Genomic DNA, 14796 nt, shown 5'->3' on the forward strand with positions numbered 1-14796 from the left:
TGTGCTAACAAATTCACCGATGCCCCCCTGCTTTCAAATGGCTTTTTCTGCCTTTTCTCTGGCTTTACTTCAAGACCAACTCCACACTGAAACGCTCCAGCATCGGGACCGTCTGCTTGGAGTACCTACTTCTTCAAAACCCATTTCCTGTGACTGAGCTTCACTGTGTCTCTAACAAGTTACTTTAATATTTTAATGGTCAAAATTAATGATTTATAAAAATCACTGTTAAAAACAAACAAAAAATGCACCTTCTCTAAAGCTGTCAGCTTCATCCTCTAGCAGGAGGGTCTGCGTGTTTCCTAAACATGAGGGTCCCTTGCAGGCCTGCTCCTCACAAAAATACTGTGAAACTCTGAATCTTTAAGAAAATATCACAAACATGCAGATGTGCAAAGACACCAGAACCTGCCAAGTTTAATCTTCTTGTGATTCTTTTAAATGAGCTTGTTGTATTTAATTAGACTTAGGAGAGACCTGGCCACCTGGTAAGAAGGTGACTATTGGGGACCACAGAGGTTTAAGGGGCGTTCTGGGCCTGAGTGTCATGCGAGCCCTTAAAACACTCCTCCTAAACTCTGCCTGGATCCGTTTGTACTTCAAAGACCAGTAACCTGTTTTTAGAAGACACGTGGCTCTTCTCAGAGCAGACAGAGCCCAGCAGGCTTCCCCTGGAGGCGAGGTCAGGACCCACACAGCCGCCCTCCTTCCCCGAGCAGACCCTACGAAGAGAGAGATGCCCGTCCCTGGGAGAGGGGACTGTGCACCGCAGCCCGAGCTACAAGACGACGCTTGTTGGAGCTTGTCTGTTAAAAACAGGCTCCTTGAGACTGTGGGTCCATATATGCCATAAACCCTGTCGGTATAAGAATTCACTCCTGGGTTCATCGACAGTGTAATGTCTTGCTGTCTTGCATCTAATACGGGCTAAGAAAGCGATGCGTTTGTGTGAGTGTGAGACCGAGCGAGAGAAGATGGTTTCCCTCTCGGCGGGAGCTCACTCGGCCCAGGAAAGCCCTCCTGGCCTTTCACAGACACCGAAGGCCCTGCCGCTCTCGGCTCGGACGCCTCATGTTAACGAGGTAGCCTTCCCGTGAAAAGGTAGTGTGTGTCTCAAAGTGGAGAAAGCACCGAGCCCATCATAACACCTGGACTCATTTTCCTATTGAAAGAATGATCAGAAAGGGCGCGTTCTTCAAGAGCCAGAGGTGAAAGGCCACCGGGTCTCTCAGGGAGGCTCCGGGCAGAGCTCTGGGCCAGAGTCCAGGCCGCGTCTGTCCACCTTGGCTCGTCCACCTGGCAAACGCCAGGGCAGCCCCACGAGCGACGGCATCCACTTCCCGTTGAGGCACAGCTGCCCCCGCAGCGCGAGCTCTGTCCCCGGGGCAGTGACAGGCACGCCAGCCCCTTGGGCAGCCCCTCCTTGATCCCTGAGATCCACAGGGAATCCCCTGGTGGTCCAGTGGTTAGGACTCAGCACTTTCACTGCTGTGGCCCGGGTTCAGTCCTTGGTCAGGGAACAGATCCTGCAAGCCTCACAGCGTGGAAGGAAAAGAGAAAGAGAAATCCACAGCCTGGTTTTACCCAGTGATTGTGTCCTCGGAAGCTTTGAGGGAAAGGGGGAAAGAAATTGGTCTGAAGTAAAATTGAGGCAATTAAAGGAGCAAACCCACAACTCCTTCTGCAGACACTTCCACCTGCAGCCTCAGCACCTAATCCTTTTCAACTTTTATAACCACCTTGTTTGGCAGAAAGATCAGGAAGTCACTTGTTGCACACAGGACGGTTGTAAGCCTCTTGGATAAGACAAAAGGATGAAAAGACAAGCAAGAAACCTGTAAACACGAACTGTGAAGACCAGAGAGCAGCAGGCACCCGCTCCTGCCCTCCCATCCTGCAGACCCTCGAGCCCTTGTCTCCAGCACGTTCATCATCGCAGCCTCGGGCAGCACAAAGCGCTGAGCAAAAGGAAATTCTACCTTTGATATTCTTAATTTTTTTCCTGGTTTTCTCTGTGAAATATGAAGCCGCAACTGACTCGATCGCAGACGTACAGGATTGGCTGGTGTCCGCTCAGCCCCAGTGAAGGGGTTCTGCTTGGCGTCCCTCTGTGGCCCGATCCCGTTGGGGAGCTGCTGTCCTGCATGGGATCGGAGCCCTTTCCCAGGGGCTGGCCTCCCCCGGGCTCCTGATTGCAACCCCACACGCAGCTCGGAGGGAGGAGGGACCACCCAGCACCTGCCCACAGGCAGAGCCCGCCAAGCCGAGGCCTTACGACAAAGCGCTGTGGCCAGGCCTCCAGGAGAGACGGGGTTCCTCTGTGGGACTGAACCAGAGACGGCAGAGCTGAACTCCACTGTCCCGAGGTCAAGGCCCTGGCCCCGCGGGGACGGGCCTCCAATGCCCTGCTCGTCCTGACATCTGGAAGCTTGTTGTAGAGCTCAGCCAACAAAACACGTTGACAACAGAGAGAACAAAGTCAGCACTCGAGCAGCTAATAGAACGCGACGTGCAGACATCTCTGAGTTCTTGAAATTTAGTGCGTGAGATGGAAGTGCGCGCAGAACAGACCAGGAGGAGGGGTTTCTTCAAAGCCAGCCCGATCAGAACCCCTAGGCGTGCTGATGGCCCCGCCGCTGTCCATCCAGGGCTTGGGTGACGATGCGTTTATCGTGCATGTTGGGTCCCAGGTGCAAATGGGGAGGTGTCACTCACAGGTAAGGGACCTGGGCCTGAATTTTATAGCCTAGTTTAATTAGCACTGATCTGAGGCTGGTAGTACCTGGTTTTTCCAGTTTTCAGGAAATATACCTTTGCCTGGGGGTGGGTGGTAAGCGGGTACGGAAGATACAGGTTGGGGGAGGGCCCGTGCGGGGAGGGGCCAGGGAGGTGGGCTGTGAGACATGAAAGGCCCAATATTGAATTTCATCTGTGATGTGATAAAACCCCAGGCCTGGCTCTCTTCACGTGCCAGCGAGCATTGGAGCTGAAACCCCAGGAAGGGCAGAGACTGCCCTCTGCAGCAGTGCCTGAGCGGAGGATGAAAGGGAACACAGACACCCCAAGGTAGGAGCAAAACCCAAGTCCCTCTGAGGCCTGTGGAGGTCGGGGAGTCGGTCCGCAGGGCTGAAGCCCCCTAGGGTCATCCTTGTTTGCAGTCTCTCTGGGACGTTTGTGGTTACTGAAGGACATGACCATGACCCTGGGGACTCAGGGAAAACCCCACCCCCAGACACAAATTTTAACTCTCTGGGGGAATATGAAATAAAGAGCAAGGTTTTAGGAAGTTAGTGTAAAATAAGATGGTTGCATAACTGAGGACAAAAAGCTTCAGATTGTTAAAAAATACATTTTAAATGCTAAGCTGAACTTCATAGGATTCAATTAGAATGAATGAAGTACCCCTACTCTAAGTGTGTTTTTGCGAAGCTGCGTGGTGTGTAGAGTTGACTGCAGCTCGGGGGCTTTGATGGAGAAGGACTGGGTCTCCCGGGAGAAACTTCCCCCCACCAGGGCGGGGACACTCCTGCATGGGCAGTGGGTTCACCTAACAAATGGCGTCGAAGCCAGTGCTTTGTGAGCTCTCGTGTGGATTTACTTCAGTGCTTTTTTCTTCATAGAATTGGTTTGCTATTTGCTGTTCCTTTTGCTCATAGAAACTTGGTTCTTTAAATAGGGGTCTCTTAATTGTCGAAAAATGATCCTCGTTTCCACCACCGGTTACCATGGGGATTTTTTCCCAAAAGTGTCTGCCTTGCTGTTTAGAAGATGAACTTTTATTTCCCATATTTTGGGTTTCACACTCCATTTAGGGGAAGGATGAGAGAAATGTTGATGGGTTGGTCATGTGACCTTGGCATGGAGGTCATGTGACCTGGGCGTGCATCCAGCTGGGGCACAGACTCACTGAAGGCCGGCAGAAAAGTCCTGGACCACTCGGAGCCTCAGTTTCCTTGGGACTGAAGCTCACTGCCCATCCCACAGGGAGGTAGATGGCCACGTAGACAAGCCTAGATACTTAGAACATCTGAGAGGTGAGAGATTGAAGGGCTGTCTCTGTCCTGCCTGGTGGGGTCTCCACTAGCCACAAAGGACTGTACATTTAAAGTGATTAAAGCTAATTCATGTTCAAGACACAGTTCCCCAGTCATACCAGCCGTACTCAAGGGCTTAGCGGCTGTGTGGACAGTGGCCGTCGTCTTGGATGAGGCCAGGCTCAGAAAGCAGTGGGGAGGTGAGTGTAGGACCGGCTGGGGTGGGAGCCGGGGCTGGACTCTGCTGGAGCCCGGCCTACAGATAGTCCAGAGAGCGCGGGCATCCTTGCTTCCACCTCCTGTCCATGTCTTTTCAGGTAGAACTGACAGAGTGAAGGGCCCCCCGTTTGCAGGTGGCAGGTTGGGGCTAGGCACCCCCGTGAGACCCTCGGCCTGGGAATTGCCCTGCACTGGTCAAAACACCCAAAGAGCCCAGGTTCATCCTTCTGCTGAAATGGCAGCTCACTCTTGCAGTTGACGGAGTGTTATAAAGAGTCTCTAGAAAGTTCTCTCGTAGCTGTTCTGTACCACAAGTCTGGGAGACACCGACTACAAAGTTGTGAGGTGAGACCATTGGGGTCAAGGGGACGTGGGTCTCTCCATTATTTCTCACAACTGCACGTGAGTCTACAGTTGCCTCAAAACTAAAGGTTAATATTTTTGAATGTTTCCCCCTTGTAGTTCCCACAATGCAAACCTTTTTAAAGTTAAGAATTCTTGTCTGCCCTGGGCACCCGACGAGCAGGTTGTGAATGACCTTTAAAAGCACCTTGAATTTTTTCTCATAGCTCCTACAAACGTCCCCTTGACTAAACCTGGACTTCGCGAAGATCTCTTTGCACTTTACATTTGCCCGAATTTCAAACAAGGACTCAGCGTAAAACTACTTGATGGTGTTTCCCAAACTCTGAAGTATCTCTGTGTGTGGGCCTCAGCGATCTGAGTCAGGGCTGCGAGGGCCTGGAGCCCCTTCTGGGCTGGACGTGGGCCTGTGAGTGACCGGCGGCCTTGACCGCCAACAGAGCCATAGCATTTGGTTCCCTTTGATGGCTTGTTGCTGCCGAAATCACTGCAGGAGCTAGGACATGGCGGCCGCTCCGCTCGGCGTCCCCGTGAGGCGCCTTCCTTATCCTCGATCAATGCCGGGGGTGTTGGTAGGTCTTCATCATAACCATCACAGACTGAGGGTCTTGGAATTTGAAATCAGTTTTTCTGCTCCGTCTTTTGGACGAGGTGGTGGTACGTGGCCTTGACGTGTGTGTGTGTGTGTGTGTGTGTGTGTGTGTGTGTGTGTGTGACATCATGCCAGGCCTGGGGGCAGGGTGGTGACCTTGGGCCGGGTTCGGCCTTGGGTGGGAAGCCCTGGTTTGACTTCCTTCATCCCTTCCTGGTTGTGTGAACGTAGACAGTGACCTGACCTCTTTAATCCCCAGTTTATCGGTAAGATGCACACAATGAACCCACCTGTTTCATAAGATTTTCACGGGCAGTAAGTTGGGTTAGGATTTGGAAGTTAGTGGCTCACGGCAGGCAGGGCGCTGGTGGCCTCAGGAAGCCCGGAGGAGAGGCAGGGGTGCTCTGAACGCGGCCCCGCGGCCCCTGGCAAGTTCACGTTCCCACCTGGTGTCTCTGTGGATTTCCCCTCTGCGCTTTGCGGATAGAGTCTGCACAGGGAGAACGTCTCTCCAGGGATTTACCAAACTGCTGGACGCGGGGAGAGCAGGGGGGTGGGAGGAAGGACCCAGCTTCTGGCCGCATTCCCCCCACCCCGCCCCCGGTTTCCCGGAACACAGCAGGGGTCCTTCTTACAAACATCAACTTGGAAACGTAAGCGAAGGCCCGGATGCACGACACAGGGCTCCGGCCTCTGTCCTTTGGCAGCACGAGGACCCCTGGCGCAAGGAGTGGCCTTACGCTCAGCCCAGAGAGGTTAAGAGCCACCCCCACCGTGAAGCTCCCCGCAACCTAAGCCTGAGCGGCCCAGGGCCCCTGCATGAGGACCGAGTTCATTCCGACCACAGGGCTTCGGGAAGGGAACAATTATAACCTCTCTGCCAGTAACAGTCACTTGGTGCGTCTGTACTTCTCAGAATCGCTGTAATCAGAAAGGCAGTTCCACCTTGGACGTGTAAATCTGATGTTTGTCCCCCAAGACCTTGGCTTGTCCCTCTCTGGGTCCACTCTGCTCCTTGCAAAGATTCCAGGTGAGGGTGGCCTGGGTGGAAGCTTGGACTCCGGGCCGTGTGGCTCCCTCCCCCAGGAGAAGAGGGAAGGGCTGGGCGGGGGCTTTGTTTTAGCATCCTCTTCACTGTGCGTCTCCAAAGTCAAGTCCGGGTGGACCGGGCCTGGCAGTGGCGGCTGCTCTGCAGACTTCGCCCCACGCCACACCCCACTGCATCTCTTGGTCTTGGACCCAACAGTTCTGCCGCCAGGAGTGTTTTCTAAGGAAGAATCAGAGTCGCTCACACTGTGTGACTTGTATACGGTGTCGTCACATTGATGACAACAGTGGAAGATACTGGGATAAACACGAATGTCCAGCCAGGGGTTGGGTTACCTGCTCCTGGGCCTGTGAGGTGGGATCCATGTCCGCAGCTGTGCTCCTGCTGTGTCGTGATAGATGGAGATGCTGGTTAAATTATTAGGCAAAAAGGATACAACGCTGTATACAGCATGACTCTCAATTCTATATGTATATAAAATGGAAGGAAATATATCAAAATCTCAATAATGTTTCGAAGAGTAGGACTCTAAGTGACTGTTAAGTTTCTTCTTCATACTTTTACGTATTTGAAAATATTCTATGAAGTTTTTATAGTCAGGAAATTAAGAAAAAAATGGAACAAATGTTGGAGACCGAGGCCAGGTGACGAAGTCCCCATCCACCTTTCCTGGGGGGCCAGTGCAGGCGTAAGTGAGTCCCCCATCTGGGCCCTCGGGCCCCACCCCCCCAAAAGTTCCCGAAAATATCTGTCCTCGATGGTCTCGGCTTGAGAACTTCTGTTCTGCACCGTTTGGGAGGATAACGTTTGACCGCCATCCACAGCGCCTATGACCTCAACCCACCCTCATTAAACATTCTGAGGTTCCTATCGCCTGCTTTTGTTCAGATCAGGTCCTAAAACCAGAGTTAGAACGTGGTGACCGTCGAACACAGGGCTGTCGGTTACCGCCGGAGAAACCACCGCCGGGAGACGCGGGGCTGAGCCAGGACTGCCCCTCGGAGCCCGGCCTGCTCGCGTGTGGTCAGGAGCCCCTCCCCGGAGCTGCCTTCCCCCCTGGTTGCTGGTGGGAGTTCCATGCCCGTCCCCCCTGGGGCAGTGTGTCCTCAGCTGCCAGCCCCTCCCTGAGGGCCTCGTGGAATCAGTTCACTCGTGGGTCACGACTCGCACCCTGCCCAGGACCGGGATGCAGTGTGTGCGGTTCCATGTGGCAGAAAGAAGTGCAGGCCGCAGGTGCCAACCGTGGGTAAGTCTCTTATTTCACTTAGACGCGCGCGTGCCGGTGTTTTACGAGGGGCCCAAGCCCCGGGGTGAAGTCCTGCGGGAAAGCCCGCATCTCAGAGGGTGCGTCGTTCTCGTTTCCCCGCACCGTCTGTGCCAGGCTCTGCGTGACCACGCAGGACATGGTGGGGGAGAGCCTGGCCCGGCCATCAAGACAGCCCAGTGGCCCGGCCACTCCCTCCGCTTCCAGGGCCACGTTCGCAGGGGCCCCTCGGCCTGGCGACTTCCTTGGAACCAGGGTCCCTGGAAAGCTTACAACTTGAGTCGTTTCATCCCAGAAAAGCGAGGCGCGGAGGGATGCAGCGCCAGGCTGTGACGATCGGGAGGCCCCTCACGGGCCACACGGTGACCCCTCGTCCGGCTCCTCCCTGGACTCTTTCCCCTCCGCCACAGGCGGTCTGGGGTCCACTTTCCAGACTTGCCTCCAGGGGCCGCTGCTGTAGCCCCTGCGTCACCAAACTCGGAAAGTCCCTCTCCTCCCCAGCCCCTTCCTCTCTGGGGAGGGCTCAGCGCCTTCCCCAGGGCACAGCCCCAGGCCGCCACGTGCGTGCCCTGACCCCGGAGAGGACTCGGCCCCTGGATGCCCTCGCTGGCCTCGCTGCAGCTGATGCTCCGCCCCCGTCACCCCCGACCAGCACGCACTCCGTCAGGCCTGAGTCCAGCACGTTCTCAGTCGGGAACCCCTGGCAGCCATGGGGCTGGGCGCCGACTCCACTGCTTTCCTCCCTGGTCCCTGAGCTCAGTGTCTGCTCTCCAGCCACGGAGGCCGCTTCCTGGGGACGTGTCAGCGGGGAGGCTCTATTTCATTAGCACTGCAGCTCCCAGATGCTCACGACCTGCGCCTTCGTCCTGCCGCAAACCCACCGCCTTCTCTCGTCCGGGAGCCTGCAGGACCCGATCCCCATGCCCGTCTTTCTGATGCGCCTTAAGCTCTCAGCATCCCGGTCCAAAGCCTTGCTCCGGGGCTTTACCCCGTGGTGGTGGGGGGTGGTGGGGTGGGGGTCCAGCAGAGGGCAGCCCGCAGGCCCGGGCTGGACTCCAGGGGCCCCTAAACTGGAGGGTGACGGGCGGAGAGGCAAGTGCCCGGCTCAGCTCTGCCGCCGCCCAGCCGCGGTCCTGGAGCCACAGAGTGGCTGTGAGATGCCCGCCAGCTGCCCCTCTGCCCTTGGCCTGGAGCCACAGAGTGGCTGTGAGATGCCCGCCAGCTGCCCCTCTGCCATTGGCCCCCTGCCGCCGCAAGCCTCGGCCCATGGAGTGCATTCGCCTGTTTGGGTTTTGTACCTGCTGAAGGAAGGAATATTTCACGGTTATTAATGAAAGTGATAGCGATCCCGGGTGTTTATCTTGGATTATGCGATCGTTACAAGATGAAGCACCCAGCCCATCGGCCTGTGGCTGATGCGAGAGCAGGCGAGTCTGGACGACGAGCATGAGGGAAGGTGTTGGGTGTAAACCCGGGCTTCAAACAGCCAGGCTGCATTCCAGACTTCGGAGGCGCTGTGTGGCGGGGCCTTCTCCCCCCTTCCTGTCCTCAGCCCCGGCCTGGAGGAGGATGAAAGGGCAGGCGGGCGTGCGTTTAGGCTGACGGTGAGGGCGAGGCTCGCGGGCACGCTAATGTGGCAGCTTCAGCGCTTCCTGTAACAGTTTTACTTTTTTTTTTTATCCAAATCCTGCTTAAAGACAAACATTTTTTGTTAAACTGCTGGTAGTTCATTCTGTGCAGGAACCATGCAATTAATCTTGTTTACATTAAAGAGACAGGTTGCCTTTGCCAGCTTTCCTGAGCTATAATTAATGAAGATCAAAAATGTTACAAAGACATAATACTTTGCTCAGTGCAGATGCGGCCGAGCCACAGCTGCACCCATCAGAGGAACACAAGGAAAGCCAGCATCCTTCCCTTCGGAATCACTCGGATCCATCAGAAGGCTAGGGTCCTCAGGTATCTTCCCTCCGCAGGCTCCCTGGTGGGCCTGGTGAGATAGGAGGCTTGGGCGTCAAACGGTTTTTTATGCCCCGTCAATTATGGTGTAAATGCAGCTGGAGGCAAGAGCATCTTTCCTCACTCAGCTGAAGTGCATCCAGGTGTGGGGCTGTGGATACGAGGCTCGGAGTCTGGGCACTTCAAGCAGAAGGTGGTGACGAACGTGGCGGCCACGGACCCTGGTAGAATCATCAATCCCATGGCCGGGGTCTGATTTAGAGCCCGCGTTTGACGACTATTGTTAGGAAACGAGAGATTAAATATGTAATTATCTTCCCAGTGACCCTTGGCTAAATAAAGTCACTGAGGGACAGGGTACAGGTGAGCAGGCAGAGACTTCTGAGGCTGGTGAAACACCAGATGAGATGCAGGTCTGTGCGGAAGAGGCGTTGAGTACGATGGAAAGGCAGGCGTGCGTTTCACAATCTTTCCAAGAGGAGTTGGTGCGGAGTGTTTTTCCAAGCATAGTTTCAGGGCTGGTGGCTGCGTGGATGCAGCAGAGGCCGCACCGACCCAAAAAGTAGCAGGTTCTCCAAACCTGGAAGAGGGCAAGTCGGCTTCAGAACATCTGTGAAATTCTCTTAATTAATGAACCATTCAAATGATAAAACATTAAGATGGGGAAATTGCAGCACATATATCGCAGGTCTTATCAGAACCATCTGCCGAGGGCACCCCCACCCTCCTACTGGACCTGGAACAGGGTCCTTGTTCTGAAGAGCAAATGGTCCAGGACAAGAATTTATGCCATAGAAACGCCTCCTGTGCTACCCAGGCTGCCATAAGTGAAGGATTTTATAAAGCAGATTCTCTACAGCACACCATTACAAGTGTGCGGCATGAAATAAAACATTCCCAGACATATGAAGGAGATGGAAAATGTGACCCAAGAATCCAGGACAAAGCAGTCGATAGAAACAGACCCAGAGACAACCCAGATGTTGGAATTAACAGACAAGACTTAGGACGTCCAATATTAATAGTGTTGCCAAGAGCTTTCGCTGTGTAGCCTACATGTAACCATGGACTAGTAGAGGTGGAAGGACACAGAAATCGTCTAGCCTGAGACCCTCACTTCCCAGTTGAAGAAACAAGCCTCTTAGCGGGGTTCTTACCCAAGGCCCCACCCTGGTCCAGCACTCTTTCCTCTACAGCACATTACCTCCATCTCTATAGGGTTATACGAAGGATGTGACACAAAGGCCTCAGACATGCATGTAAATCCTGATAAGACTAACCCCCTTCCATCAAGATTGCTTTATATCGGATTCCTTTCAATTTCCCTGAAGTTCACTACCTGTTGGAACGATCATCACAGAAGCCTCTGGTTGAATTCTTGTCTGACCTCGGACACAGCGTTGCCCAGAAAAGAGGAATAACAGGAAGCTCAGCTCTTTGTGATCATCCGCCAAGTTTAGAGGTTCCCTAGGACCAGCCCTGTGGTGTGGCCACCAGAATTGGGGCCCACTGGTCTGGACGTGCACGTGGGACAGATGCTGGGACAATTCAACCGCAGCTCCTGCTGGGGGACTGAACCGGCATAACCAGCAGGAAGGGAAAGACAAGAGCCCTCGGAGGAAGAGCCCCAAGCTGCACAGAATCCTCTCAGGACGCTGGGAACCCCCAGGGTAGGTAGTTATCAGCCTGGGGAAGAAGCACAAGAAATGCGGGTGGAGTCTGGGGTGTGCCTCCCAGATGCTGGGAGGACGGATGGCGGGTGGCTCGCAGCTGAGTCCCCCAACCTGGCCACTGCCCTTGGGTGGAGAAAGCTGCCTCGCCCGAGTCACAGCCCGTCCTGGTGCCCTTGCTCCCATCCAGGGCAACTCTGTGGGCCCACCCCAGCCAATCTGAGGTCTCTGCTGGGACTGCATCACAGCCCCACTTCTCAAGCCCACCTCCTGGTAAGCATCTTGCACGCAGATCTCCAGTTCAGGGAGTCTCTTGGGGAAGAAGAGAAGCAGGTGACGGAGGAACTTAGAGCCGAGGGGAAGCTCAGGCAGAGCTAAGGGGAGAGCATCCGGCAGGCATCAGGCAGGGAGCCAGAGCCCGGGGGAGGTGAGGTCTCCCTGTCCCACCCGCAGGCACCTTACGTTGGAACGTGAAAGAATGAAGGTCCCTCACACCCCCCGACTGACCAGCCCTGGCTGCCCACCTGCTGACTGGCTTCAGCCCTTGTCAAGAAACTCGGTCTTAGAGGCTGTTGTCAGCTCTACTGCACCCGTGGCAGCAGCTCCCCAGCCAGGAGGCACCGTCCTGTGGCTGGAAGTCGCCAGGGCACCGTGGCCGCGGCGGAGCCCGTGACCGTGAGCATCGACGATGGATTTGTCCCGCTCGCTGCGCCCACAGTTCCAGAGGCAGGAGTTCCAGCTGCTCCCAGACACACCAGAGTCTTCAGAAACCTCAGGACGTGAGGGGACTGGCCTCAGTCAGCTCACAGGCCTTTAATGTGGAAGGGGCATGTCATCCTGAGGTCATTTCCAGCCCCATCTGCCTCTAAGGCAGCATGAAGACCTAGCCCATGAGAAATCACAGGCTGTGTCCGGCACTGTTTCCGCTGAGTCACTCCGGAGTTAGGGAAGAAATGAGAACATGTTTCCCACGTGGCATTCAGGGCTGGCGGGAGTGGATGTCATTTATGTGGGCTCTCCAGTTGGCAAGATTATTTCCCGCAGCCCCGAACCAGTCCTCCAACCTCAAATGATTCTTGTTTATGGGCAAGAGTAGGGATGTCATCACAATTGTTAGGAAAAAAAGTAAAGTGAGTCACGCGCTGGTTCTGAGGCTGGTCCTGAGGAGCACGGCAGCAGGAGGATGGCGGTCACAGTGGGTAACTGGATGCGCCAGGCGATGTTCTGACGGACGGGACACAGGCCTCTACCAACACAACACTTTGTAGGATGGGAAAACTGGCCTCACGGTAGCCCTGTTCTCCCATTAACTGGAAAGCAAAATCATCAAATATTTCACGTGTGTGTGAATATCAATGCCATTGCTTTACAGTATGCTTTAGAATAATTATTTTTTCAAGATAGTCTATGTCCATAGGAAAAAAAAATAATCGAGCAGTATAAAAGTATGAAGAACAAAGCAACAAAAAAATTCTACTTTTGCCACCCAGCAACAGTCATTACTAACATTAAATTTATGTTCAAAGTGCGTGCATATACCTGTGAATGTGTGAGCATGCCTGTGCAAGTGTGTGTGCACGTGTGCGCGTGTGTGCGCGTGCACTTGTGTGTGTACCTGTGTGTGTGCACGTGTGTGTGTGCATGCATGTGTGAAGTCCTCGGCACACCTCCACTGATGAGTTTCTGTCGGCCTTTCTTGCACTGTTCCCACCATGCGGCCTGGGCCCCGTGGCACCCATGGCGTGGCCCCTCCCTCAGGCTGTGACAGCAGTTGTGGTCTGAGACCCTGGACATATGACAAACATATGAAAACAACCGGGGGTCACGACGGAGAGCCACTTGGCTCCAACAGCTCCCAGGCACTGCTGGGGCAGGGCCACCCTCTGTGACGACTCAGACCTCAGGGCTGCACTCCTGACCGGGCACTGCCCTTGCCTCCCTTCCTGACCCCCTTCCTTCTTGGGCAGTTGGGGTTGATGATGGAAATGCAGCCAAAGCCACAGGCTCTGCTTCGCTTTCTGCGTCCGTTCGAGGGTTTGCTCATCCAGGAGCCTGGACGGCCCTGAGCTGCGGCCCGGCCCTTCTCGGGTTTACAGGGAAGCCCTCCCAGGTGCAGCTATATTTAGAAGTCAGTTAAGTTAGAAACCCTTGGCCTTGTCCTTGGAAGGGCCCCAGGGCTGCTGGCAAGGGAAACCCACCATCCCGACCCAGGCCGGCTGACCCAGGGGCCGGTTCCTAAGTTCCGGCCTTTGTTTGCACCTTCCCTCCCCACCTGGCGGGAGCAGACCCGGTCCCCTCGCCTCCCTACCGGCCCCAGCTTGCTCTTTGCTGGAAGGAAAACATCCAGGAGTTCACCACCAGGTGGCTGGTGCTTTAATCTAGCCGCGTCCACTTGGTGTTTGCAACCGTAAACGTAGCTCTGAGTGCAGGACTGTGTGTGGGAACGTGGGGAAGGCACTCTTTGTGTCTCTTCAGTAGATTTCAGAAAACCAACCCCTCCCCAGAGCCACCCAATGTTACTGGGGTGAGAGGCCAACAGGGAAGCGATCCGGAAGGATCTCAGCCCCAGGGCCCTGCCCGCCTCCCCGTGTCTCTCCCTGGGGTCGTCGGGGCATCCTCCCCAAACCGTCCTGCCTCTCCTCCTGGTCACACAGCTCACAGGTCCACCCCTAATTCGTGGAAAGGGGTCGCTCCCCATAAGCTCCCTCAATCCGCAGTCACTCCTCCCTCCTCCCTCCCTGCCAAGAAGTCTTTGTTGGAAGGCCAGAGGCTGTTGCTGCAGAACTGCTTCCACGTGTGTGGGGAGCTTTACAAACCAGCCGGAGCCGCCTCTGGGGAAGCCGAGCCTGCCCTGCACCGCCTGGGCCGGTGGCCCACAGGATGGCGTTTGTGAGAGTGATGAACAAGCACTGACTCCCACGGCCCCACCTGGACCTCACCGACCCCCTTCGCGTGGGGAGCATGGGGTCAGGAGGCCGACGGGGCCGCTCGGACGGCCCACCAGGGTGGGAGGCGGCTGGACGCAGAGTTCCTGGGACAGGCCCCGGCCCGGCCGCTGGCCACGTGTGTGTGTGTTGGGTGCTTCTCCCGAAAGTGCATTTCCCCCAAAAGTCTCACTGAGCAGAGTCCTGGCGGTTTAGGAAAGAAGGCCCGTCTCGCAATGCCGGCTGCCCCCGCCCTTCCCCGACCCCCAACTTTCTCCAACAGTGATCTCGTGGCAGCTTTTCTCCCGGGGCCCTGAGGAACCTGATCTGTACACACGAGGTCCCCGGAGCAGGAGTGGGTCCCTGCGTCAGGGCTATGGCTCGAGGCACCTGCTCCGTCTCTGCGTGGGTGGGGATTGTGGGTTTCCGTGACCAACGGTGGTCGCCAAGGGGACTAGGGGTGGGGGTGACCTTGGGGGCTTCCCGAGATGAGCTGACCTCTGGTCTGAGTCGGTGGTTGATTCTGGAAGCTCCTCCCACAGGCCAGCGTCAGAACGGGGTGTGTTCTTTTGTCACGAATTCAAACCCCGTGTCCAGGCGAGACAGCAGTGGCCCGAATGTGGCTGCTGGGGAACGAGGAACACCGGGTGAGCCCAGCATCGCTCTGTGCACCAGGCTCCCAGGTAAAATCGCTGTGCGTCGGAAACACAGGCCTCTGATCCT

The 14796-nt window shown here is 55.5% G+C and overlaps 1 protein-coding gene across 6 annotated transcripts in view; it reads right to left on the bottom strand.

The window, feature by feature from the left end:
• Positions 1-8467: 8467 nt before the first annotated feature.
• The window catches only part of CCDC138 (coiled-coil domain containing 138), a 72929-nt gene continuing 66600 nt past the window's right edge, over positions 8468-14796 (bottom strand). For 2 of the 6 annotated variants that reach the window (XM_089922529.1, XM_089922530.1), the window contains one exon: positions 8469-14794. In XM_089922529.1, coding sequence (XP_089778655.1) covers positions 14623-14794 — 172 coding nt within the window. In that variant the 3' untranslated portion in view covers positions 8469-14622. Of the gene's footprint in view, positions 14795-14796 lie in introns of all 6 variants that reach the window. The other 4 variants (XM_089922524.1, XM_089922525.1, XM_089922531.1 and 1 more) reach the window with 3 other exon arrangements.

The sequence above is a fragment of the Delphinapterus leucas genome, chromosome 13 (genome assembly GCF_059928025.1).
Source record: "Delphinapterus leucas isolate spDelLeu-1000000601 "Yukka" chromosome 13, BTC_Dleu_Yukka2, whole genome shotgun sequence".
Lineage (NCBI taxonomy): Eukaryota > Metazoa > Chordata > Mammalia > Artiodactyla > Monodontidae > Delphinapterus > Delphinapterus leucas.